This window comes from Rissa tridactyla, chromosome 1 (genome assembly GCF_028500815.1).
Source record: "Rissa tridactyla isolate bRisTri1 chromosome 1, bRisTri1.patW.cur.20221130, whole genome shotgun sequence".
Lineage (NCBI taxonomy): Eukaryota > Metazoa > Chordata > Aves > Charadriiformes > Laridae > Rissa > Rissa tridactyla.
The window spans coordinates 76,751,116-76,778,681 of NC_071466.1; the positions used below are offsets into that span (position 1 = coordinate 76,751,116).

At 39.0% G+C, this 27,566-nt stretch overlaps 3 protein-coding genes across 12 annotated transcripts in view; 2 read left to right on the forward strand and 1 right to left on the reverse strand.

Annotated features, from left to right (window-relative positions):
* The window catches only part of PLCXD1 (phosphatidylinositol specific phospholipase C X domain containing 1), a 36,516-nt gene extending 34,569 nt beyond the window's left edge, over window positions 1-1,947 (forward strand). For all 4 annotated transcript variants that reach the window (XM_054188968.1, XM_054188967.1, XM_054188966.1 and 1 more), the window contains exon 7: window positions 75-1,947. In XM_054188968.1, the coding sequence (XP_054044943.1) occupies window positions 75-367 (293 nt within the window). In that variant the 3' untranslated portion in view covers window positions 368-1,947. The remainder of the gene's footprint in view (window positions 1-74) is intronic.
* On the reverse strand, window positions 1,388-13,974 carry GTPBP6 (GTP binding protein 6 (putative)). Its single transcript, XM_054188965.1, has 10 exons — window positions 13,455-13,974; window positions 10,629-10,766; window positions 10,129-10,199; window positions 8,388-8,518; window positions 7,569-7,639; window positions 6,959-7,117; window positions 5,387-5,595; window positions 3,825-3,973; window positions 3,362-3,514; window positions 1,388-2,896 (listed from the first exon to the last, which is right to left on the reverse strand). Exons 1-10 carry the CDS (start codon window positions 13,957-13,959, stop codon window positions 2,755-2,757), a joined length of 1,728 nt encoding a protein of 575 aa, XP_054044940.1. The 5' UTR covers window positions 13,960-13,974; the 3' UTR covers window positions 1,388-2,754.
* Window positions 13,972-27,566, forward strand: part of LOC128904508 (cohesin subunit SA-2-like) — a 65,227-nt gene continuing 51,632 nt past the window's right edge. For 3 of the 7 annotated variants that reach the window (XM_054188954.1, XM_054188956.1, XM_054188955.1), the window contains exons 1-7: window positions 13,972-14,071; window positions 14,496-14,675; window positions 18,717-18,801; window positions 19,415-19,561; window positions 21,013-21,109; window positions 22,116-22,192; window positions 26,892-26,963. In XM_054188954.1, the coding sequence (XP_054044929.1) occupies window positions 14,632-14,675; window positions 18,717-18,801; window positions 19,415-19,561; window positions 21,013-21,109; window positions 22,116-22,192; window positions 26,892-26,963 (522 nt within the window). In that variant the 5' untranslated portion in view covers window positions 13,972-14,071; window positions 14,496-14,631. Of the gene's footprint in view, window positions 14,072-14,495; window positions 14,676-18,716; window positions 18,802-19,011; window positions 19,211-19,414; window positions 19,562-21,012; window positions 21,110-22,115; window positions 22,193-26,891; window positions 26,964-27,566 lie in introns of those variants that run through there. The other 4 variants (XM_054188959.1, XM_054188957.1, XM_054188960.1 and 1 more) reach the window with 4 other exon arrangements.

A 27,566-nucleotide genomic window follows, 5' to 3' on the forward strand; every position in this document is an offset into this window, starting at 1 on the left:
GAGTTAATGCAATGCCGAGCAGTTTCTGTTCTCAAAGGAATATTTAATGTATCACTTTCTGATTTTTGTTTCAGAAAAATTCTTTGTAGCTGGGATTAACCTTACTGAAAATTTAAGGTATATTCTCGTACACCCATTTGGATCATTGAAGAAAATGACACTCCAGAGTCTTCCATGCTTGAAAATCTGGATAAAGCAGCAGTATCCAGGACCAAAGAAACAATGTATTAACATCATTGCCGGAGACTTCATAGGAAATGGTGACTTTGTCAAAGATGTGATAGAACTTAACACAAAAATAAATCCTCCATTACACTGTCAAAGTAAAGGGGCTGGAACAAATAGCATTTCCTTCTCAGCTTCTTAATCTGTGAAAAGCCAAAAAGCCTTTGTCTTGCATTTAATGTGTCCTGGTTTAAACATCCTGGATCCCGTGAAGGTCCAGTTAACTTTAACCAGGGATGTTTTAAAGACTCAGTAAGAAAAGTGCTCTCAACATCATCAAGGTTTCAAGGCCTTTTCACAGAAAAGAGAGCATGCAAACCTGGCTGAAGTCTCTAGAGAAATATGGTATAGGTACAATTTACTTGGAGGTGCTTAGATTCTGTAGCAGCAGTTGGCAATACTGAAAGTCCCAAGAATTTAATCCTATTTTATTTTACTTATGAGCAAGGAGAAATACGTCGGTAGCTGCAAGAATTATTTTGTGATAAGATTTTATCTTACTTATAATTGTAAATATATTCTGCACAGCTTGCAATCCCCGTTCTCAATGTTTTATGTCAGTGTGAAACTGACTTGTCTGTTTTCATAGTTTGTGTTAAATGTAGGAAAGGAACAGTTTAAAAATATTTTGATATATTGAAGAAACAGTAGTGACAATCCTATTTGACACAATTTTTATACATATACACTAATACATCATTAACATTAGAGATCTAGAAGTGGCCGTACTGTTGTTGTGGTGCTGAAGGATCAGTTTGTGAGCCCATTAACCAACAGGGTAGTCACCAAAATTGTTTATGATTTGTAAGAGGTATGCGTGTTTGAACTCATTTTATCACTCATGCCAGTTCTGCAGTGATGAAGATACCAAAACTAGGCCCCTAGAGTGTTTTGTCTGTGGTAACAAAATATGTTGTATTAGGTGTTGCCAAAATATGCCTTACATTGAAAATAAACACATATGAAACAAATTCCTTACCTAAACTCAGACGGCTCTAAAAATACAGATTCTTGGCTTCTGTCATACTCATTTGGGGTTTCACAACTGTTTTTTTATTTACCTGTTTTAGTAGCTCTAGAGTTATTTTTCCTCTCAATAAGTATTTTTTGCTTATGTAAAAACTAAGGGTTTTATGTTGTTTGCCATTGCGTATTAATCCTATTTTTCTATTTTTTTTAAATGAACTGTGCAATAACAGATGATCATGAAGGTAAGAGAAATGGCAAGCATCGGGACTAAAACAAAACCAGGCATTGTATGAAGTTCACTACGCAGCTTCATCAATATACCTCACTTTTCAGATGCACTTTATACGCAAAAGCTGAGTTCAAACGTCTGGCAAGATGTTAATGTTTGCAGGAGTTTGAAATCAACAGCTACTTGCTATCAGGTCAAACTCGGCCTAGACTTCTCAGCACGAAAGGCTAAGATGCTACCTCCTCATGCAATCTCTTGCAATTGCAGAATACATAGGAGTAAACACCCAAACATTCCATTTATATATAAAGACTTTCTAAATGCTTTTTTACAGTGCTTTTTATCCTTGTTCTTACCTCTATGTACTTCATACTGAGCAGGCAGTTTAGTTTTGATTTTTTTTCCTAGAGTCACTACCTGCATGAAGTGTTACATTATACATCCTCGGAATGTTTTTCTGCCTGGCTTTTGTACTCTCAAGTGGCTTGCTACTCTGTCTAATAAAACTTGATCTCTTAGTGTAATACGGACTGAAATGGTTTTCCTTCTCCTTTATGTGATACTGATTGTTTTATTGGTTCCCAGTAGTAACTCATAACTCAGGTAATGGATCAGGTTTTGGGTTGTTTTTTTAATTTGTGAAATTATTTCACACAAAATCCCTGGTTTGCTGTAACTTAAATGTCTTCTCTTTAAGAACTGACACAGTAGTACGTATTGTGGCTAAATTACAATAGGCAAGAAAACTGTACAGGTAAAAGATGTTCCTGGCTAACTTTATTGCTTGAATATACAAATCTATGATTTTTTGCTTCACTGCAATACAACACAGCAGTTATTTTACTTAAATACGTATCCAAGCAGAATGCATGAACCTATCTGTATTATTTATATACAGCCAACCACATTTTGTTCACTAACTTTCATTTTCCAAGGACCATCTGACACACCTTAACTATAATAAATATTATTTTATTCCAAAAAGGGGGGTAAAACCCTTTACTTATATGATATGAGAAACTTAGTACTTTTCTGAAAGTTAATTCAGATGCCATCCAGTGATTTCCATGTGTTTGAGGTCCACAGCTCACAGCCAACAACTGTTTTAACATTAAAAATTTAGTGCTGTCCTTGCACTTGCTGACAGAACGAAGCTCCAGGCTCTTATTGTTTCCAAACAGAAGTTTTCTGAAGCAGTGTCCATTTCTAAAATCCATCAAAAACATCAACTGGGGAAGAAATACTCTTCAGCACCCAGGCTAACAGATCATTAATTTTGTTTCACATCCTCTTAATGAGATCCATTTCTTTTCCTAGAAAAGGATGCAGTTTCATGGCATAAAAATCTTACTGTTTGGAAAGAGGCTCTTGTATCTGCCAAAAGCAGAATTGCCGATTATCACCTTCACTCTGGCTGTGCCATCTTCAGGCATGACTTCTACTTCCTGAACTGTTGCTTCTTTATAGAGCCAACTGTAGAAGTAAAAGCATATTACCAACTTAAAGGTATGACATACCGCATAAAATGTGATCTTTGTTTTAGGACAGCATGTTCCAGTCTAGGCAATTTAACACTTTAAGATGAAGTGCTTCACTTAACTTCTCATTTGCTGTTTGGAAATAGGGTATAGTGTTTTCATAAATCTTTCAGATTTGTGTTTTTTATCAGAAATCTGGCTCCAGGACCAGTGGCACGGTCTTTCAGGAAGTATGTTTTATTGTACTAACACACAGAATTCTGTGAAGGACCCTTTCAGAAGCAGACTCTAGGGTATCTAATGGGCATATTGTTTCTCAATAGGTCAGAAAACTTTGATAATTATCCCTCTAACTCTTAACGTGAATTAAAATTAGTATGATATGATATGGAAATTTTAAGACATGCAAGACAGAGTTTCATATTTCTCCAAGTCCTTCTTGCAATTGAAAGTTATTTACCTTAGCTGAGGTCCCTGTAAGTTGACATTAACTGTCAGAATCTTCTTCCCTGTTGCTATCAAAATTTTTTTCTCTATTTCTTCTTTCAGCTCTTCTAAACCATGTCCACGTAGAGCAGAAATGGCTAAAGCATTTTCTTCGGTGGGTTTGTACCTGAAAGGTAACAATTGCTAGCACATTTGGTTTTGACGATTAGGCTGTGAAAATATTCCAAGCACACCCAATTTAACTGTGTTACTTTATAATGGCACCTTCCTACAGAGGCCACTTCTTGGATGACTCAAGTTATTTCTTTTGTAATTAAAAGATAATGAATTCTTTTTAAGACCATATTTACATATGTAAAAGAATGAGAAACACTATTAAACGCATTCAGAAGCGTGGGAGCTTTTTTCTACAGTAAGAATTAAAAAGCTTCCAGAACATAAGAAATGTTTAAGTACGCTTAGCATCTCTTGCTTACCTTTCTATCAAATCCACTTTGTTATGAACTTCTACCATTGAGTCCAATAAACGGCTGGGAAGATTAAGATTCTTCAGAACTGACAGAACAGTTGCTTTCTGGAGGATGGTTTCTGGATGAGTAATATCCCTCACATGAACTATCAGATCCTAGCAAGTATCAATATACAAGATAGTTAACTCAATGAAACTCACCGGTTACAAGTTGCAGAGATTTTATACTGTTTTCGCATTGTTAATTCATATAAAATACTTTCCTAGCCATTAGCTAATGCACTGGCAGGTCAACACTGTAAAATGAACTACTCGAGTATTTAAACCAATACTCGTTTTCGTACCATCATGGAAGAAAATCTGTAGCACCTTAGTCTTTAACTCCACAGCGAGTACGAGTTGCCTCCAACAACCCTGAAACAAACCCTGTCAATCAAGCTAGTTACAGAATTCGGAGTTCAAATAATAACTGATCTAATTTTTCAAAGCCAAAGCTGTGTAACAATAAGACTTAAAAAATACTGGAGAAGAAAAAGAGTGAACTCTACAAAGGTTATAGAAGAGTATGGCTGAAAAACTGTTTAAAAAATGGGGGGGGAAAACCCCCATGTAACTTGTAATTCTGTTTTTAAATTCAAAATGCAGAAGATTCTAATTCTCCTTATTCTTAGTTCCTGAGATGATATTACTTCACTTAGAAAGCTTTATACAAAAGTTACCAGTTTCAAGTACATACACAATCATGTTTCTCCTGATAAAACCAAGCAACCAAATTAAATATTTGCATTCAAAATGTTTTGTCATCTTTGCTCAAGATACTGCTTCAAACTTCTGAAAGTGACAGAGAATTAAATTTCTTGCCTTTCGTTTAACGCTTCAGAATAAGAGATGAATAGGGCAGTTGCAGTCAGCTTTTGAAAGTCCTATTATTACATGGTGAAGAGTCTAATCCTCAGAATTCCATTATCTTTGACATTCCAATACCACTGAATTCCATTACCTTTGACAATACAGGCTTTTTGTTTAAATGTCTGTGTATATGGAGCTTTACATTGTGCTATAACACAGGAAACTACCTTTAATGAGAAAATGATTGGAAAAGTATGTTTATGTTTATTACATGCTGCCTGCATCACATCACGACCACCCACTTTTAGTGATATAGGAAACCTTAAAGTTAAAAAAAGATCATTCCAGAGGCTTTATTTAATTTTTAACTCTCAAGAAAACTAGCCTCAACTTATTCTGATGCACTGGTTAGATGTTCATATGTTTAATAAGAAAAATCTCATTTATCTGGTTTACATATCATGGAGGACACATATTACATATACTCCAAAGAAACCCTTTCTGAAATCTCTTCATATCTATATATTCTGCATAATTTCAAGTGTCAGAAAATAGGCTTATGGTAAGATATTTACCTCATTATCTTAGGAGACTACTACAGAAAGCCAGCTACCTCACTAAGAACAGCATGCCAATTAACAGCATGCCTTTTTTGAAGGGGTGAGGATTATCTAAAAGGAAATTAATTTTAGTTCTCAATTTTTATCGTGGACTACTTACTGAGTAAACCACCTCTTCTAATGTAGCTGAAAAGGACTCAACCAGATTATGTGGAAGATCAGTCAGAAACCCAATAGTGTCAACATAAATAACTGCCATATGCGAGGGCAGATAGCCAGCATGGGCTGTGATATCAAGAGTGGCGAACAGCTGATCTCTGGGTTGAAGTCCTGCTTCACCAGTCAAGGCTTTGATCAAGGTAGTTTTTCCTAATTAAGGAAAAAAAGAACATGATTTTAATGGCTGGTTTCAAGTAAAAAAATTAATTTGCAAGGTTCAGGTGAGTTGTATTGATGTAACATATCTTTTCATATCTATTCCACTAATTTAAATCTAGCCTATGATTAAGTATCTATATGATGTTAGGAAATCCAAAGACAGTCTTAACTTTTATAACTTGGAATTGGATTTAAGGCCACGTCTGGAAGCTATGCTGTGAAATCACAAGATGATCAAAGACTGAACTGACCTGCAAAGTGACATACCCACATTTCTCACCTCTAAGACTATCTGAAGGGCACTGCCATGACAGCATTAGAAAGCATACATTTATGCACACTTCAGTGCTTCTGGTGTCAAATAAAACAATTCAATATTTACTTGTTAAATCCAACAATAAACAGAAGCACTAATAATATGTAGCTTATTAGGTTTATGCTTTTATTGGGTGTTTCCTAATGAACATAATACTAGAGACATTTATTTAAACTCAATTAATATTTCACAGGATCTAGTCATTAAACTAAAGTGCTCAGTACATACCCTAGTTAAAGGATTTCAATTATGTGTACAAAATTGTAATATATATATTTTGTTGAATATTCAGTTTTAAAAGTATGGAAGCATGACATTTAAGAAAAATATACAGTGTAATCCAAATCTTTGAGTATGTAACTGATAACAAAATTAGTGTAAGGTAAGTGTGTTTTTATAAAGCTGTTGCGTAAGAAAATGAACTGGTCTTAAGACAACGTAACCTGAAAAAAGGGTATAGTCCAAAGTCTATTTATGCCTTGTGCATGAATTCGCTTGTGTAAGCTATAAAAAAAAATAGAAAAAACCTTTAGCTTTATTTAGAATCTCTTATGAGCACATCTCAGAACAGTATACGTCAATCAATGAAAAGCTACAGCGCTTAAGCACATTTCTCAGATCAACTGCCAACTGTCCTGAATTTTCTGCCTGTGCCTCAAGCCTTCCCAGTGATCCAAAACCCCACGTACTTTTCTCTACCCATTCTGATCCCAGTAAGAAAGATTCATATAAAGGGACAAAAGTAGTATAGTTTTAAGCCCTATATATAAAATCTTTTTGGCATAATAGGTGCTAGGCATTTCTCCAAAACATGTCTTCAAGTCTGGGAAAAAAAAAAAAAAGAAAAAAAGAACATCTACAACAAGCATCATTTGCTTCCTAACTACATCCTAATTGACATATATTTATTACACAATTTAAAAACTAATTAAAAGATGAAGCCTATTCACAGTGAAATGAGATTCTGGCTAGAGTTTCTAATTATTAATTAGACAATGTAAGCTCTTTTGTGTTACAATTTCATGAGGTTTTGCTTACCACAATTAGTATAGCCCATTACTGAGATAATCGGAAACTCGCGTTTTCTGCGCTGAGTTCTAAGTAAAGACCTTTTTCTTCTTAGTTTCTCCAGGGCATTCCTAATTTTAAGTTCTTTTTCTTTCAAGATACGGTTCTGTGTCTCCATGAATGTTTCACCTGAAAAATACAAATGAATAATTGTCAGAATAGTCTACAAGAGAAACAGTAAACCATGTGATGTTGTGCATTTGGAAATTAAGTGAGTTAGCACCAGGGCACATGAAGTTATAAATAAGCAACTAAAACTATGTATTCTTGCCTAAGATAGAGTCAGACTGATAAGTAATTTTTAAAACATAAGCTAAGCACTCTCGAATAACCATGTGCTGATGATAAACCACTGTGGCAGCAAGTACTCTGTCCATGGCTACTTACTCAACCAGTACAGACCAAAACTTTATTATTTAAGCTACTTTACAATAAATTTTTGTACATTCACTTAGTTAGATGAAGACCACAAGCAGTTTTTCCTCCCAGACTCCTCCAAAAAATATAAGATGCAGTTACATTTGTTTCAAGGCTATGGAGAAAAAATATCCTCTAATTCATGAGAATATTTAGACTTTACCTGAGCCCATGATGTATCTTGATCCACCTCTCTGCTGATCTAGCCGAGATACCTCATTTTTCAGATTTGACCTGGCAGTGGAGTAACAGTTAATTAGAAGCAATTTTCTTTAATCAAGCTATCCTAAAATGCCTAACAAACACAAAGCGTAGTGACATTCTAATAGTACAAATAAAACCACTAAATGACAGAGCTCTAAATAAAGCCTGCTCACATCGAGAAGCCTGGCAAAGAAAATCCTGATTTTTCTGGCTTCTCAACCGTGGTTTGAAAAATCATGCAACTCTCTTAGAAAATTATAACGGCTATTCTGAAATTTCAGAGAGCCAAAGATGCCTCTGATCCATCCACGCAACCTACCCGAACTGCCGTGTACAAAGATTTCTATGCCATGTAATGTAGAAATGTGAAAAATTCAGATACAAGTTAATGTCTTTAATGTTCCTTGTTAATAGCTTTCCTTATTAAGCCCATCAATATTATGTATGGGATATATATGGGATATATAATGTTCAATTCTCACACATTCTTTCAATCTATCTTCTGCATTAGAAAGAACCGGGACGTTTTAATGAGAAATATCTTTTGTAAGATTATGTATTGAACACTTTCTGGATTTGCCTGTCAGCATTGCAAAAGCTTAAAACAGTGACATTAAAGCAAATATTTCTATGCTCTAATCAATCATTGAGCATACTATGCAAGCACTGAAACAGTGTCACTTTTATTTACAGTTCGGTATTACCATTTTTGTTACTGTAAAGAAATAGTCACTAAAATATGCAAATATCAGCATGTGATTTGCACAGCTTGAGGTACCTGAGAAGTGGAATTTCGGCCAATGCTATTTGAAGTTTTGCTTCTTTGGTCCGGGCGTTACAACGAAAAATGTGAAGTACAACTGTGTATCTGTCAAAGACTTTCACGCCCCAGGCATCTTCTAGTTCTTTCTTTAGCCATGTAAGACAAAATACACATTTTCTGTCCCGCACAGTATCAGTAGATCAGTTCCTACACAGCACTACAATTGGTTAGCTGATGGACACTTGAACTCAGAGGATCTCAGGATTCCATTTCAATGTATGGGTAATGATTATGAGCACGCAAAGGTAAAAATTGGTTGACTATGAAGAAAGGTGAAAGAGAGCTTAGAAGCTAGAACTTTATGTCTAGGCCCATCAAATTCAGCGAGAAACCTTCTGTCGACTTTAATGGATTCTGACAACAGCTCTTACAGCACCTCTCAGAATCAAGAATCTCAGTGGTTAAGTCCTTGCTAAAAATAATTATGAAATAATGGTATGGGAAAGGATAAGGCTAACATAGGAAAAGAAAAAAGATTACCAAAATTGAAGAAAAAAATAAAAATAGAAAGAGAGGAAGGCAGGAAAATTATTTCATAACCAGCTTCTCACAAAATACTTATAAAAAACCACAAACAACCAACCAACAACCAAACAAAAAAATCCCATCCTTGCTCTAATTCAGCAAAAGACACTTAAAGTATGCAGTATTTCCCCTCTACCATCTCAAAAACCCAGAATGCTTGCATTTTATACATGTTCTCAAACACTTTCTTGAATCAACACTGTTAAATTGCTCTTTAAGATCTAGATTTGCAAAAAGACTTTTTTTGTTGTTAGCAAATCTAGTAACAAAAGTACTCACACTGTAAATTAGGGAATAAAAAAATAGGAAATTGAAATCAAATATTTTCAGCTTCCATCTCATCAGCAAATTGAAGTGTTTGAGAAAACTATCTATTAAGAGATAATTACCATATCAGTTCATTTTATCATCAGGGAAAGCATTCAAAATTACCAGCAAAGCATTAATGTCTGCTTGCAGAGTTTGCGTGCACTTTACACCCTGCATGATGCTGTACATGCAAAGAAACCAAGAAAGTATTTATTTCAGTTTGTCTAAGCATTTCAAAGAGCGTCTATAGTTCATGCACCAGTTATTTTACTGCCAGGGTTTAAAAAAAAAAAAAAAAGTGAAGCATGCTCCTCCTCTCAAAGTAATCTGTCCATTTAAAATATAGTTTCTTTTTATGGTTTAGGAACGAAAGTTTAAATATCTGAAACATTCAAATATAAGCTTGCTCTGAATTTACGCTTCATATTCAAAATACAATACAGCACCCACAGAACTAAAGGAAAATGAATACACTATCCATATGGGTATAGAAACTTGTGCATATAGCTAATCCAAAATGTTGACATTCTTCATAACAAAAGCTGTGTTACCACCTCCATTTTGTGAAAAAGACCTTGACTAACTTTTCCAACATTTTAAGCAGAGCCAGTGGCAAATGCCGGAGCAGAGTTTATGCTAAATAGCTATTAGGATGCTGGAAAAATTCATGCATGAGAGCTGGAAACACATATATCAACTGGACAAACGTAATAGCAATTAAGTTTCCTTTCAACAAAGCTCAGTCCAGGTGGCTTCATATATTACCATCTGCAAATTCAGAGTCATAACTGACCCTACTTCTCATAATATCAATAGCTTCTGAACAATACTGATGTAAAGAATATGATTTGATATTGATTACCTTTGTTAGTGAAGATATTCTTTCCACATTCAAGAAGACAGCTGTCACATGGGGCAATTTTTTAATCTTTTCTAAAAGATGGATAACCATTACAAAATACAGTGTTAAACATCAATTCTCTTTTTAAAATATACTGAATATAAAACCATTTTGCACTGAGCAGAATGCTCAAAAAATATCAAATGGCATCATATTCTTTCACGGTACAGTTATATTTGCACTAATTTAGTACTATGTCAAGAACAGCTGCCACTTTCACTTATGTAAGTCACATAAATGCAGGGATTAAGTTGCCTCACACATTTTCAGTGAGCACAGGTTATTTCTATTCCGTGTTACTTTTGTAACCTTAAAAAAATTCTTTGAAGTTTGTTTGCAAACCTGCATGATGGATAAACAAAGTTCTCTCTCTCTTCAGCTTTCATACCTATCCTTAAACAGTTCAGCTGCAGAAGTCTTCCATTTAGAATGATGCAGTGGTGAAAAATCTCAGTCCTTACCTGTCAAAGCCTGAAAGTTTCCTTTGCCAAAAACAAACTTCTTGTCAGGATTTTTTGTAGGGATAATTATTTTATCTAAAACCGTCCAGTTCGGAAGGGTATCTACAAGAGCAACGGCCTCAGCAATCTGCAATTCAGCTTTATGAATGCACAAAAAAAAAAAAAGGAAAAAAAAAGAAGAGATTATAATATACTAACATAACCTTGCTCAGATTTCCAATAAGTACAGTACATGCATGAACAGTGAAAGACTACACCACACTGAAATTCTACTAGGGTATTTATTTTAACCAGTAGTGCAAGAAGCAAAATGTCTTACCTCTAATCAGAATAATTAAGCTTCTAGTTTGATGCAATTTTAGCACACAAAGCATCTTTCTGCCAGTGCAAATTATTTCCATAGTTGTTGATTCAGAATAATTTTTAATTGTATTGTCAGGAAACAAATTACCAAGTTTTTTTCCTCAACAAGTGAAATGAATAACTGGTTAGAAAATAAATTCTGTTATTTTAGATGAGCACAAACCCATGTGATTAATTCCTTGGTGTGGCAATGTTTAAAGCATTACTAACATGGCATATCCAGCTGCTAACTTCACTGGTACTTACTCATAAAGGACCTGCTCTGATTTATGACTTGCTAAAACCAGCAGATTCCAATCCTCTATTCTGTTCATCAGTCACTTTATTTTTTTTTTAAACATCTATATGGCAAACACTGATGTCTGAGGACTTTGTGAAATCACGAAGACTACACAGATGTATCAGATCAGTAGATCCCGTTTTGATTTGCCAAATGGGAGTAAGATCCTCTTTTCCTAACAAATTTGTCAAGTTTCTCTAGATAGCAAAACGTAATTGATATATTAAATAGGTTACCTTGGTCCAAAAAGGTAATATAGTTTTAAAGATAACCATGATCCTCTTTCTCCTCATATTGTTAGCATTCCTTGTAAAATGCACAGATTTCCTGTTGTGCCTGTGGTGTTTCAACAATCATTCCAAAACATTTGCTCAGACTTCAGGCTCTTCCTCTGGAGGGCCTAAATAAATGGAAAGGGATCACTGCTATTCTTCCATGTCTAGACAGAAAGGTGCCTTTGTATTTTTTTTTTTTTTAGTTGTAAAATGGGAATGTTTATGCAAATTCTGAAAAGGTTACAAAGTCTATTTGCAAAGTGAGAATTTGTTATAATTAGCATGTTCGTTGCATAATAAATTTGAATACAATAAGGAATATCATATGCTATGACATATAAATTGACATATATAAATATAAAAAAACTAACTTAGAAAATGCTTAATCCTTTCTATAACAACTGTGTAATCAGTGGAGTGTTTGGAGAAACAACATCAAGCCAAGTTCATCATACATACTAAGCATGCATGATTAATATATATGTATTAGCTATTTATAAGGATTTCTGAAGGAAATCTAAGAATAGCAATGCTAATTAAGGTCCTTATAAAGGAATTATTGGCAACTGCATCCCTAAGTAAAATCACAGAATTGTCTGGGTTGGAAGGGACCTTTAAGATCATCAAGTCCAACCATTAACCTAATACTGCCAAACCCACCACTAACTATCATGTCCCTCAGCACCACATCTACACATCTTTTAAATACCTCCAGGGAATGCGATTCCACCCCTTCCCTGAATAGCCTGTTCGAATGCTTGATAACTCTTTTGATGAAGAAATTTTTCCCAATATCCAGTCTAAACTTCCCCTGGTGCAACTTGAAGCCGTTTCCTCTTGTCCTATCACCTGTCACTTGGGAGAAGATACCAACCCCCACCTGGCTACAACCTCCTTTCAGGTAGTTGCAGAGAGCGATAAGGCCTCCCCTCAGCCTCCTTTTCTCCAGCTAAACAACCCCAGCTCCCTCAGCTGCTCGTCATAAGACTTGTGCTCCAGACCCTTCACCAGCTTCGTTGCCCTTCTCTGGTCACCCCCCAGCACCTCCATGTTTTTCTTGTAGTGGGAGGCCCAAAACCGAACACAGCATTCGAGGTGGGGCCTCACCAGTGCCGAGTACAGGGGGACGATCACTTCCCTAGTCCTGCTGACCACGCTATTTCTGGTACAAGCCAGGATGCTGTTGGCCTTCTTGGTCACCCGGGCACACTGCTGGCTCATATTCAACCGGCTGCCTGCCGATCAACACCCCCAGGTCCTTTTCCACTGGGCAGCTAGAAAGCTGCCCGGCAAAAACGTAACTACAGAAAAGCACTCCTTTAAGTCCATGAGAGGACTTCATTACACAAGACCTCAGCTTCACCTCACTCCTATATGCATTCTAACATTCTTGCTCTTCAGACAACTTCTGGGAAAGCCTAAGGCTGAAGGACTCCCGCCTGCCCGGCCAGGCAGCATAGTTGATGGCTGAAGGCTATTAACATTTGGCTAATTAAGGGGGAAAACAGGCTTTTTCCTTAAGCAACCTGCACACTCTACGGACCAAGTGGTTCTGCTGTCCAAGACCCAGCGGTTGTGTGATTTACGAGTCAAAGCACTGATCTGCAAACAGTCACTGACAGCACATTCTCAGAAAAAGAAACACCAGCCTACACCTTTTATTGACTTTTACAGCTTATATTTCACACTTTTATCACTGTAATAACGGGTCTACCCCACACTCCCGGCGCTAACCCCTTAAAAGCATTCCTGCGGGCCACAAAGACCTACAACGGGCGGAAACCGAGGAGGGAGGCGGGCAGGGAGCGGTGGCTGGGCTGTCTGGCGAGCCCCCCGGGGGGCTAACCCGCCCGACCCCCGCCGGCGGAGCCCCCCCACCCATTCTCCCGCCCCACCATCCCCACGCACCCGTGGTGAGCGGCGACTTCTTCGGGCCCCACTTGACAGCCGGGTGCACCACGGCCAGACGCTGCGCGCCGGGCCCCACGGCCAGCGGAGAGGGGCCCAGCAGCTCCTCCACCTCTTCCTCCTCTACGTCTTCCTCATCCCCCTCCTCTTCTTCTTCTTCTGCACCCCCGCCGGCGTCCGTCACCCCCTTCCACCGCCCTCCGCCGCCCGCCCGCGGGGGCTCGCCCCTGCCGGGCGGCCGCTGCGGAGCCCGTAGGCCAACGGCGGCGCTGAGCGGGCGGGCGGACGACGGCCGGCAGCGGGCCATGCCGAGGGCCGCTGCCGCCCGCCGGCAGCGCAGCAGGAGCGACTGCGAAAGACGGCCAGGCCCCATGGCCACCGCCTCCCCCACGCAGGACACCGGGGAGGGACCGCCACGGGCCGCGCGTCCTTCCGCCCACGCCCCCGCCGCTACGGAAGCCCCAAGGTACCGGCGCCCCGCCCACCCTGCGGCGGCGGGACACATGACGACGATCCCCGGCCTCTGATAGGCCGGGCGGCGCCCCTAAGGGACGGCCGTGATTGACGGCGGGCCGCAGCCACGGCCCCGGGCCTGGCCGGCGCGGCCCCGGCGGCAGGTGAGTGACGGGCCCCGTCCCGCTCCTTTCCTCCGCCGCCTCCCGGTGCTGTGCGTCTGTGTGCGCGGGTGGGCGAGGGCGCCCCGCCTCCCGGTCCGGCCCACCGCCTCCCGTTACGTCCCCTCAGGGTGGTGGCGGCGGCGCCCCTGAGGTGGTTCGCCGGGCAGAGCGGGGGTCGGCCTGAGGGGGATGGAGGGCTAGGTAAGAGGCCCGGGCGGCCCGGTACGCACCGCCTGGCTAGGGCTCCCGTCAGGTGCAGCTGTCCCGCCTCCAAATTCTCCTATTTTAATTATTTTTTTCTCTCAAAATTCGGTTAACTTCTCTCTCTCTCTCTTCTGTGACCTGGTTTTGTGGGGGGACTTTCTGGCTTAATTTTAGGGGAACCACCTAGAATTAACTCTCTTTGTTTTCTTTTTCCTCGCAGCTGTTGGCTGCTGTTTCACCCACAAGAGCCGAAGCTTCATTAAGCGTTTGACGCCACTGGTCCCAGTGAAGTTTCCTCGGAATTGGTGCTGGTTGCGTTAGCATGTGGTCTGCGCCGCTTAAATAATGTAGCGGAAATGATAGCCGAGCCCAACGCAGCCAGTAACCTTCCCAGCCAAAAGTAAGGCCTGCCACAGTTTGTAAAAAATTTGTTGGTAAACTAGGGTGCTGTCCCTTGACTTTGTGCCCCGTGGATAGTGGGGCAGTCTACAATGTGTCATTTTGGGTGGGAGGGAAGAAAAAAGGGATTGGCTGTGTGCCATGTTTCGTTACTAATGTCTCTGTTTTATTCCCTTTTATGCGTTGCTTAGCGTCTTCTCGATGTAGTGTTTCATGTTGACTGACAGGGACCTTGGCCTTACAAGCTTTTCTGTGCCTTATTCACTGCAGTGCAAATGAACATACTTTGAAAAGAATAACGAGCAGATTTATAGTCAATGCGTGTGTTCACTTCAGTGGTAAATTTGGGGATGCTGAGGGGCAAGAGTGCTAAGTATTCCATAGTCTCCCTGTTGGCAGTGAGGGGGGCATTGTAGTCCATGATGACAATTAATATAGCTTCCCATATGTCCTTTCCAGTATGTTTCATCTGAAGCCAGCTTCTTAGTTTCAGAAGTGTCAGGAAGGCACCTGGCGATTGTTTAGCTGAGATTCTTATGTTGCTTCTAAAAGATGAAGCAGTTGTATTGAAATCTATACACCTAAAAATCTACAGGTAGGATTCTTCCAGTGGCATAGACTAATTGTTCCTTTTACATAGCTAAAGGAATATGTTATGTCTTTGTTAAAGAGGTAGCTTTCTTTTTAAGTCTGGGTCACTAAATCTACTCCAAATATTTATTAATACGAGAAAACTGAACTCAGAAATTCTCACAACAATACCGTGTTTGAGGACTAGATGAAGGATTTTGCTTCGCCCCTACTTCAAGTGGTTTTATCTTATCAGCAATACTTCAAGTGTTAGTGAAAGGATCATATTGTGGCAGGAATGCATGGTAAAAATGAGTCTGTGAGCCACATGTAACAGGGCATAAAGGTGAAAATTAGGATGAGGCAGGAATGGAATTCTGCGTCTGCTTTCTTACTGATTGCTGATGGAAACAAAGTAAATGGCTGAGAACTGTTTGTTACCAGTGAATGAGGCACTGAGTTTAGGTATGCAATAATGCTTGGGATGGTGCAGACTAACAGAGGGGAGCAAAAAAACACAAACAAAAAAACTAGTTCAAAATTTGTCAGACCTACTGTTGCAGTCCTGTAGTTGGAGTTATGTATAAGGATTGCTGCAGAAGTGATCACGTGTCATCCTCAACTAGGTTACAGTGGTTCCTATTTTGCTCAAGAAGGTAAGAGGATGTCTTAATTCTTTTAACAGTTTCTTCAACAGAAACTTAGTTGTGCAAATAAAACCTCCATTAAAATATCTCACTTAATTTCTAAGTGGTTTCACGGAGTTCAGTTTCTAGGGTCTGGTCTAATTCCTGAAAATGTTTAAGTACCTGCCTCATGAATAGCCTTACTGGAAACACCAGTATTAAAAGGAAAAAAAAAAAAGAAGAGAAAGGAGAAGCATGAGTATTGATAGTATCTGGATTTAAAAAATCTCTTCTTTTGTGTAGGTTGTCTGTTGTAGCATGGTGCTTCCTGTGGCATTGCTATGTGGTGTGGTGTGCTGATAACCAAAACAATTCAGAAACTCAATGGCTTTTTAGTGTTAGTATTTAGTGCTTAGTTACATTTGTTGAGTGTCTAAGACAGATGTTTAGTGCATGTGTGGAAGTTACAACATCACAGAGATGTTGTTTACTTGGCATCATTAGCCCAAGGAGGAAGCTATAGATCAACCCTCTTCTCATTGTTGCAGGTTTTGCTGAGCTTTGGTAGGCATGCTGTTCCCTATACCAGACGTTCACTTACTTTGTTGAGCCCCTTTTGCCATGGGTACGTTTTGCCTGGCATAAGCTGACAAACTAAGTAGCACAGGGCCAGTAGGTACCATCTGTAGTGCCATCCTTCAGGATGTTCTTGGGAAAGAGACATATGAGTTAAAGCTTCAAAGAAGTATATTCTAGACAGAGATATTAAAAGCAGTACATGATCAGACAAGTACTTGACTGAACTGTCCTGCAGCAGTTCTGATTTTTTCATTATTTAAATGTTTTAATTTGACTTGGACTCAATTATAGTCCCTGTAATCAAATGTTTATTATAGAATGGAGTAAGTTGCTAAACAGTGCATGCAAACAATTCAGGAAAATTGTTTGACAGTGTGTTGAGCATTATGTTGAGGTGTAATGCAGAAACAGGTAGTGCATGTTACCACGATGTTGGCTGGCATCTCACTTGTAGTTCTAGTGAAACAATGCAAGTAAGGACATGTTAGTCCAACCCCATAATGTTGCATTCTGCTTTGAAACAGAGAGTGAAAGGATTTAATCACATAGGAGAGGCAGCTCCTTGACAAACATGTTTGGATACTTTTTGTTTATTCGTGGTCTGTAGAAGAATCTGGGAAGAGCTAACTGGCATCAGAAAAGCAATACATATTGCTATCTCTTGCTGCTTGTTTTTTTCAACTAGGAAGTCTCTGGTGGTCCTTGAGATACTTAGTCTCTGTGGCTCACAATTACAAATCAAAGAAAACATTTGAAAACTTCTGCAAACTGTTGCTTACAGCATGCTGACTCAGTTGGGAACTATAGGTCATCCCTCTCTTTTCTATAACTTGCAGATGGCCAGGCAGCTAACGTAAGAATTGGTTCATCCTGAACTATTGTCTTGGCTTCCATCTGTGAAACACTGTAGCACACTTTGAACTTTTCTATGGCAAGGAGTACATTGAAATTAAATTTTAATAGGACTTTTCTCTGTAGGGAAGTTAAGATTTTGCACGATTGTACTTAGAAATTTGATATATTTTTATAGATTTTTATAGTTATATAGATTTTTATAGGAGTCTTTGGAAGCCTAATTCTACATCACTTATGGTGAAATGTCCCAATAGATTAAAAAAGTAAACAGAGATGTGTTTAAATAAAAACTTCCGTCTGCTGTCACTAACAACATAACATCAGGACGTTCGTCCTGCAATTGATGATATTCAGTCTGAGGATTTGTTTCAGTCATATACTGCCTCTGCAAAGCAGTCTTGGGAAGAACAACAACAGTGGTTATGTGGCATTGATAAACCTAGCTGGAGTTGAGCTGTCTCTGCGTCTGTAGCACAGTTAATTCTCCGTCTGGGTTAGCCAGCACAGGATATCGGAGAGCTGACTATGTCTGACAATGTAATACACTATTCTTTTCTTTGTAAAGTGGTCACTTGTGATGGTACGCTGTCTTGTTGCAGCCATATCGTGAAAATTAAAGTAACTGTACACTCTCATATTTACTTTCTTTTTGTGCCTTCTTATCGTATAAGTCAACTGGCTTCATGTCCTGGCCACCGTAGTTTAAAAGGAGGCCATAGCAGCCAGCTACCAGTACTGGATCGGCTGCACAAGTGGGATCCAGCTTTTCTGCTCAAACATGACCTTTGGCAAAGCATATTGTTAGCATTGGGAATGATGACAAGTGGCATGATTTCATTGCAGATAAATATATGGCTTCAGATCTCCCAGAAGGTGCATCTTTATTTATAAAGTTATTTCTTCATTGCGTTAGCAATGACCTGCAAATGGAATTTCTCATGTGTCTTTTTTCTTCAGCGTGTTTAATAGACAAAGTTAAAAAGTTTCTTCCTCTCATTTTAAATTGTAGACCAATCAAATGTTGTTACCTTGTTTTGTTCAGGGCAACCACGAAATGAATGCATACTTGTGTTACTGATTCATGGTGCAGAGCTCTTAAGTCAACAAAGGCTGCCTTAAGTCAACATCAGCTTTCTGTTTCGTTTACTTACTTTCTACTTCCTTGGTATCTTTGATAGTTTTGCTAGCTTTCTAATTATCTGTATATCTTACAGGAAAACCAATAGTTTGAAAAAGGTCCCAAATTTCTGTTGTACAGTTAGCTGTTTTGTTTTTAGTAAGAAAACGGCGTAACTTCTAAATGATTCGTTAAAAATATTAAAATACCTATACATGTTTTTATTTTCTTCTGTTGTTTGTGCTGAAGTTTGTAGTTCTGTGATCTCACTGCTAACCCCTTCAACATGTTTCAGAGAGAATGCTGTCCATGATGAGACTGTGCCTGAGTCTGCTGTGCAGAATGGCAGCTGTGTGAGAAATGGCAACCTGAAAACACCAGTAAGTTGTTTTAAGTATTTTTTTTTTATTATGGAATTTATTTTCTCTCTCATTCAATTGTTACAAAATTGAGTATTACATTTAAAAAATCGCAATTTAATGGATAGTCACTAGAGTTTGACCCGCAAATTCCATTGTCGTCAGAGCCTCAATACTGGCTTTTGAACAGTCAGTTCATTTCAGCGTGTGTTCACGCTGCATTGTGTGCAGCTGACGTTACTTTGCAGGTTGTGTGTCTACCCTGTGAGTGAAAAGACGTAGAAGAGCTTCTGTGCTTGCTGTCTATTCTTCAGAAATCACAGCTGCCACTGAAAAATGCCTTCTGGCTAGTACACAACTGTTCAGAAGCTACTTTCGTGTCATGCCTTCCTATGCTTACGACTCATTGTTGAAAAAAAAATTCAAACTGGTAAATCCTTTCTTTCATTCCCTTCTAGTATGGTCATGTTTGATAAGGCTTTATCGGTGTCCTTGAAGCTTAAAAGTTAGCACCCTGGGGAAATCATTACAATGAGAGTAAAATAAACTTGTTATTGGGGGTAGGTCACATATTTGTGAACGGCTGTTACATGTTGCATTTTCTCACGTACATTCTTTGCTTCGCTTGTTTCAGAGAGAGAAACGGAAGGTTCGAGAACAGTGTGAAAACGTAAGGAGAAATTCTTCCAGTAGCAGAAGAGTGAGCCAGCTGCAGAATGGCGAAGTGGTTGAGGCAGTTACGTTGTTTGAAGTGGTTAGCATGGGGAAGCAGGCCATGCAGGTATTTCTAGCTCTGAATTCTGAGAGGAGTTGGTGGAGGGAAGATGGATAAACAGCGGTCATTTCAGTTATTTGTGCTCTGGAGTATTGAAATTTTATTCGGTTTTGTCATAGGTGGGGAAGAAAAGTGTTTGATTGAAAAACCGTTACGAGCATGGCTCTTGAAAAGAATGCATCTTCAAAAAAAGAGGAAGGAAATATGTACATAAACCAGTCTTCCTAAAGCAATGTCTGAACATATGAAAAGGGAATTAAAAAATACAGAAAATGTTCATCACTAGAAAATTTTGGTTGTTCAGGATTCTGAAAATCAGGCTTTTTTTTTTTCCTGGCAACTTACCTTTTGGTATTTTTCTTTTACCTCCATTCCAATGCAGTTTGACAGCATTTTGCATAGTAGTCAGGTTCCTGTGCATTTACATACTTATCAACTGTGTTCAGTGTGAGGAAGCCCGCCTCCCCATACCCTGTGAGCATGTGTGTATATTGTGTTTGTGTATGAGGGACTAAAATCTGGAGCCCCGAATATTTTTATACAGGTTTATACATATGTGTCCAGTATGTAGTGTCTGTAAGCAAAGTGTATGTGGGCACACGTGAAAAGTACATTTATGTTTTGGAGGTGAGACCTTAGTTTTTCCAAGATGTTTGTGTGGATGGACTTTTGCCGTGCTATGGCTGTGTTAACTTCAGCAGAGCTCCCTGACAAGCTCAGCTTCTACTCTGCAAAGCATGATATGAAGGGCCTGGAAAAGCAGCAGCTTGAGTCCAGGCTGCTGCTGCTAGAATTCATTAGAGCTGTGTGGCACTACAGGTGCGTTGAAGCCTGGATGGCTTCTCCCAACAGGCCAGTGTCACGTACAGGCTGTAGGCTGGACTGCCCTAGAAATGAAATTTGGAGTTATTTTTTTAGCTTAATTGTAGTATGTGAACTGTTTCAGCCTTCTGCACAAACTGGATGCTAGAGAAGAAGGGGAGAACTCCTAGGGACAACTGCTAATATTAATTTAATAATAATAATTAGGTGGTGCAGAGGTTAAATGTGGTGGGGGTTTTTTGTTTGTTTTCTTTTTTTGTTGTTTGTTTGTTTTTGTTTAAATGAAAATGTTACCTCAATGCTGGAAAGAAATCATGAGGATGATGTTTTGGTTTTTGTATATTAAATTTATTAAAGCTGTGGTTATTTTCCCTGTTAACAGGGAGCAAAGCATCTGTGAATGGCAACATTGCCTAGAGCAGAATGAACAGTTCAAGACTTCGTTTTTCCCCAGAAGGAGTCTTTTGCATACACTATTAAAAATGGAACAAAATGGCGTGGAGTTTATTCTCATTTTTATTATTTAATGGAGATGGAACAGTGTTAGTTTGTTAGCCTTTATTATGAATGTCCTCACTGGAGTGCAGCATGCTGTGTTCAGCTTCTGACTAATGAGTTTCTTTAATTTGTTCTAGTCTGTAGTAGATGACTGGGTTGAAGCTTATAAACAAGACAGGAATGTGGCGCTTTTAGATCTGATCAACTTCTTCATTCAGTGCTCAGGCTGCCAAGGTAATTTACCCTCTTAGTAGCCCTTTCCATTGTCTGTGGGTGAGAGTAATCTGAAGTGTGCTTTCTAAAATGGGTTCTTTTTTCTCCAGTAAATCATGTGCTTATAATCTGTACTGTTTGTTAAGACGAACTCCAGATGGGCAGGACTAACAGCAAAGAATGTTGCTGGTTAAATTCTTTGACTCTGTGTTTACAGCATACCAACTCCAAGTTGTATTTGAACATGGTTTGGAAGGTCAGGTTTCTGAAGCGGCATGTCACATCACTTTGCAGAATCCCCACGTAGGGAAGATGGCTTTGATGACGGTTCTAATTAAAATCCAGTGTTTCAGTCGCTATTTGTCTTGTCATTTCCTAGTATCTTTTGCTACTATCTTTCTTTGAAAATAAACAACTAGCAAATTAAGCTCCCTGCTTTGGTGTCTAGAAAAGCAATCTCTTACCCATTGCAGTTACTTTTACCAGAGGGTTGTGAAGCTGTCTATTTCATAACAAACATTGAGACACAGTGACTTCTTGGGACAGTTTGCTAGCGAAATGCTTCAGGATGTCAAGTAAGAGTTTTAAGAAGGCTATTCTGTTAGCTTGAAACTTCTGAGTGTATTTAAGCAGCTAGAACATACCTTTTTACGCTTCAAATTTTTTTCCAGGTCTTTGAGTAATATGCCTTCTCTTATGGAAAATCTGCTGGGGTCTTAGACTAGCAGTGGGCAAAATTTTAGTAAATCCTTTAAGTAAATGAATGGATGAAGAAATAGCCATGCCAGAGAGCACAGGGCGGATTTCTCTAATATGAATTTAAGTTTTGGTTTGTCAGTATTTTCTACTATAACTGAATTTATGTGTCTCCCTATATATATGTTGCCCACACCGGTGTAAACAGATAAAACAGAGTTGCCTTTTCTTGTTGTTTCTAAATTGAAAATAAAATCCTTACCGTTGTTTGGACTTGATTAATGTAATACGGTTGTTGGTAACTCTTGTTTTTAAAACATTACTTTTCTAGGCATGGTAACAGCAGAGATGTTTCAAAGTTTGCAGAAGAATGATGTCATGCAAAAAATGACAGAGAACTTCGATGAGGTAGGCACAGCTTTGATTTTGCATGTCTTTTTTTGTATAAACAATAGGCCTTACCTTAATAGCCAACCTGGACAGAGTTCCTGCTGCTTATCAGGAGCTGTGTCCCATTTCCTTAATTTAGGAAAATAATCCTGTTTTTCATAACAGAAATTTGGTGTTGTAATGACTCATTTTAGCAGCAGCAGGATTTTTTTTTGTAAGTCACACTTATTTTCAGAGCTTTATTAGGGCTATCTAACTGCAGTCTTCCTGAACCTGTCTTTCTTTAAGGAGTTCTTTTGATAGTGACTTTATAGAGATAAATATAACCTGTCATTGCAGCAGGTGAACGGTTACTGCGGTATTTGGTTGATAGGCCCTTTTAAAAATACTATTGTGGATTACTGATGAGCTAATTCAAAGCTATTTTTTAGCTGATATTTTTATTGAATCTTTACCTTCTGTTTTACTGACAATGTGATTTTTATAACTGTATTATGTCGTATGAAACAAGAAAAAATGCAATTCTGATTTTTAGATAATTGTAGTGAATATCTCATTTCTTGAGGATTGTTAAGAAAAATGCATAGTTTTATAATGCTGCTTCTCTGTTAGGCTGCTCCTTGGCTAATTATGCCAACATCAGTTTTTCTGCAGCACTCTCACAGTTGCTTCTGTGCCTTTTTTCTGTATTTGCCACCTCTGAATTGATTTGTCAAGCAGCAGCCATCAGCCTTGCTTTAATTGAGCATCTCTCAAAGACCAGCTGCTGTAGAAATTCCCACAGAGGATGAATTTGCCAACATGGTTTTCTTCGTTTTAGAAGTGTAGTAGCATTTGGGCTAATTTTTGACAGAAATGATCTGATATGTGTCTGGCCATATGAATTAGTAATCTGGCACTTCTTTCCCAACTAAATTAGCCCTGAATAGCACTCATGATAGGGTAGGCACTCTGGCGGGTATGAAGATGTGATTGTTGCTATCATCAGCCTGGATGTGTTACAGCTCTGTAACCTTTTCACCTGTCCTGGTGGGCAGAAAAGATGGTTCTACAGTTGCCTTAGAAGCTGTATTCTACCTGCTATAAAAACAAAGTAACTTTGTTTTTTGGGGCACTATTTTGACATGCTACTGTAGTGAAGGAAGTGATAATCCCTGTGTTAGATACTCTGTGTCTCTCTGTTTTTTTTTTTCTTTTTTTCTAAATCCAGTGAATTCTGAAATTCTTGGCCTGTTTTTAGACTAAAAAACCCTCCTACAACGATTTATACAGAATTAAGTATTTTTAAAGACTGGGTGAGCCCACACAGGCAGGATGCAGGAACAACCACAGAACCATGGATGAAATGCAAAGAGTAAATTTAATCTTGATACCTCATGAACAGAGGGATCTCTGAAGAGCACCCAGGCAGAGGCACGCAAGTGGGAACACAGGCACTAAGAAATTCGGTCCTTGCTAGAGAGTTTTTGCTTGTTAGCGAGAGAGTCCTTGCTAGTGAGATAGAGTTCGAACCTGCTGTTCTTGCCTGTATATCAGGGATTCAAGCAGGAATAGTTTTCCACTGTGCTTTCATCTTTATGACAGCAGGGCAGGAATCTCAAGGGTGTTCAATAAGGCGCCTGTGAGTCCATCACAGGCCTATGTTATCTAAGTGCAGATGTGTCAAGCACACAAGACTAAACAACAATTAGTGTGAGATACGCGTTTTTTGACACCTTCAGCTGCAAGTCACTTGAGCACGTTTACAGTCCTCCTTGACAGGCTTCCATTACTTTGCCACAAAGACATCTCTCAGTTTGTTTAATTGATATATTATGACTACTATTAAGCCAGTGTTAGTATAGAAAAAAATATGTGTGAAGCAACTATTTTATGTTAACCACCGTTATTAAGTAATTGAAAAAATGCTTGAGGATTAAACCAATCTCTCTTAAAGCAGAACTGTGACAAGACCAAAGTTGTTTGTTATTTTCAAGTGAGTCGTTTTCTCTTAGTGTTTCTTTTCACATGTAGTTCTCTCATCTTTTTCATAAATAAGATGGAAGCATAACTTAGTGATTAAGTTAGTTGAGAAGTAGTGCCATATAGGACTACTGTGATTTCAAAAGTATTTTTTGAAAACAAATTATAGTAGTAGTGAAAGTAGTAATGAGAGTGGAGAATATTACCAGATAACTGCTTGAGTACCTCATCTTCTGTTTTGATTTATATTGTTTGTTTCTAGGATTCAGAGGATTGGAAAATTAAAGGTTTTTCTGTAGTTCTTCATTCTTGATCATTTCAATGATTTAACCATTGCTTTACTGTTCCATTAATTAATTGCAACACTATATCCATGTACCAATGCTCTCTCCCAAAATTCTCATTAGTGTTAGCGGCAAATGTTAGTGGAGTTGAGTCTGGCAAGAAATGTGAAAGGGCAGCAAGAAAACATTCTACAAATATATCAACAGCAAAAGGAAGACCGAGGAAAACATGGGCCCACTGCTAAATGGGGTGGTGGCCCTGGTGACAAAGGACACAGAAGAGCCTGGGGTACTCTATGCCTTCTTTGCCTCAGCCTTTAATGGTAGGACTGGCTTTTGGAAATACTACATCCCTGAGACTAGAGGGTAAGTCTGGAGCAAAAACTACTTACCTTCGATGGAGGAGGATCAGGTTAGGGAACTCTGAAAGGGACTGAACATAGGTATGACCATGCGGTCTGACAGAATGTACACAGGCATGCTGAGGGAGCTGGCTGATGTCATTGCGATGCCCCTTTTGATTATCTTTGAAAGGTCATGGTGACTGAGATTCCTGAAGACTCAAATCAAATGTCACTCCCATTTTCAAGAAGGGCAAGAAGGAGGATCTGAAGAACTCAGGCTGGTCAGTCTCACCTTGATCCCTGGGAAAGCGATGAAGCAACTAATTCTGGAAATAATGTCCAAACACGTGAAGGACAAGAAGGTGATCAGGAGCAGTCAGCATGGATTTACAAAGGGGAAGTTGTTCTTAACCTACCTGATAGCTTTCTATAACGAAGTGACTAGGTTGGTGGATGAGGAGAGACCAGCAGATGTTGTTTATCTTGACCTTAGTAAGACTTAACTCTGCCTCCCATAATATCCTCACAGACAAGCTGATGAAGTATGAGTTAGGTAAGCGGGCAGTGAGGTGGACTGCAAACTGGCTGAACAACCAGGCCCACGGAGTAATGATCAGTGGTACAAACTCCAGCTTGAAGGCTAATTGCTTGTGGTGTACCCAAGGGTTTGATATTTCCTAACACTGTTTAACATCTTTAATAATGACCTGGTCAATAGGGCAGAGCGTACTCTTAGCAAGTTTGCAGATGGTACAAAACTGGGAGGAGCAGCTGCTAGACCGGGTTGTGGCTCTGCTGTTCAGAGGGACCTCAACCGTCTGGAGAGTTGGACAGAGGGGAGCCTCATGAAGTTCTACAACAGGAAACCCCATGAACCTGGGGAGGAATAATCCCATGCACCCCTACACATTGGAGGCTAACTGACCACAAAGCAGCTCTGCAGAGTAGGATCTTGGTGTCCTTGTGGATGACAAGGTGGACACAAGCCAGCAATGTGCCCTTGCAGCAGAGACAACAAATGACCTCCTGGCCTGCATTAGGCAGAGCATTGTAAGCAGGTCATGGGAGGTGATCCTTCCTCTCTACTCATACTGGTGAGACCACATCTGGAGTGCTGAGTCAAGTTCTGGGCTTTCCAGTACAAGAGAGAGAAGGGTTTACTGGAGCGAGTCCAGCAAAGGGCCACAAAGATGGTTAATGATCTTTCATATGAGGAGAGGCTGAGAGAGCTGAGCCCGTTCAGTTTGGAAAAAACGTGCCTCAGAGAGATCTCATCCCTGAGTAAAAACACCCAAAAAACAACAACAACAACAAAACCCCAAACAAAACCCAAAATATAAACAAACCCAAAAAAGCCCCAAATCACCAACCTAAACAAAAAACTAACAACAAACCCCAAAACCCTATTCTGTTTCTTCTGCTTTTCTTCCTGTATGTAGCATTTTATTCTTGCAGTAGTTCTTTGTTCTTTTATAGGTTTCCTTCCCTCTCCCATTTTGTTGCTTAAATGTTTAGCAATGGAAGAGTAAGTATGATGCATAACTATACAGACAAATGGGGATAGGAATACTTGTTGTGCTTCACTGAGCCTAATAGAGCTGTAGATTTCGTGCCTTTTGTATTGGAATAATTGCAGAGTTGAGGAAACATCTCTGAATCAAGTCACACTAGTGCTGAAAACTATATAAACTATAAAACTATAAAAAATTTCTATAATTTGAAAAGCTCAGAATGATTTTCTAGAGTTTAGATGTTTTACAGTACCTAGTTACTAAATTTTGTAAAGGGGTATATACTTAGACTTGCTGGGAAGGCATACCTTAGAATTAATGATGAGGATTATACCTTGTATATATTTGCTTATAGATTTTAAAACCAAGTTATAGCTTACTTGTAGCAAGCAAACTCAGGTTTTATATAAAAGTGTGGTTTTCTTCTATAATTGTTTAAAATTAATGAGATGAGAAGGGATTAGATTTTGTTTAATGCATTGGACTTTATGAGCCACGTGTCTTTAGTTTTAATAGGCTTTTAAATATGATGCATGGTTTGTGATGTTTTTGTCTTTATGAATTAACTGTGCCATTTCATCAAAAAGCTTTTAAAATTTTGTCTCATGAACTACAGGAAACTGGGTTGCAGTATAAGAAATTCGTGGCCTATCCTTGGATCCTGACAGTTACTTGGCCGGTGGATATGGTAAGGCTCTTTTGTAGTTCTCCGCAACTGTAGCGTAGCATTTTTTATGGATGTATTTCCTGTGTAGGCAAATACATAAGAACTAGTCATCTTAAACTGCGCATTAGTGAATGGAGATAATCATGCACTTCTGATGTCTGCCTCATCTGGTCAGTTTTAGACTGCTAATTTGGATGAACGCACTCATGCTTTTGAAGTGCCTGTTTCTTGCTATTGATTTTAAAGGGAGGTGAAAGGTGACTTGGCGAGTTGGATGTGATGGATTGCTCCTTAGCATTTTGAATAGACTGGTGTATGTCAAGTTGCAGTGGTATTCAAGAGCGTTCCCCATCCCCTCCAGGAAGTTCTACATACGTGCATGCGTGCATGCATACATGCACGCAGATGTATGCACACAGAGGCTTGGCAGACAGGTTTATTCAAAGGCTTGTTACATCAAAAGCTTCTCTTGCAAACATAGATGTTTGAAGGGAAGAATATTTTGAGAACGGAAACAGCTTTTCTGTAATGCCTCTTCCCATAAAAGACTTGCAGGATCGTGGCCTTGTTGGCACTTCATTTTGACTTTCCTCTCTTTCCATAGACTGAAAGAGAGAAACGTTT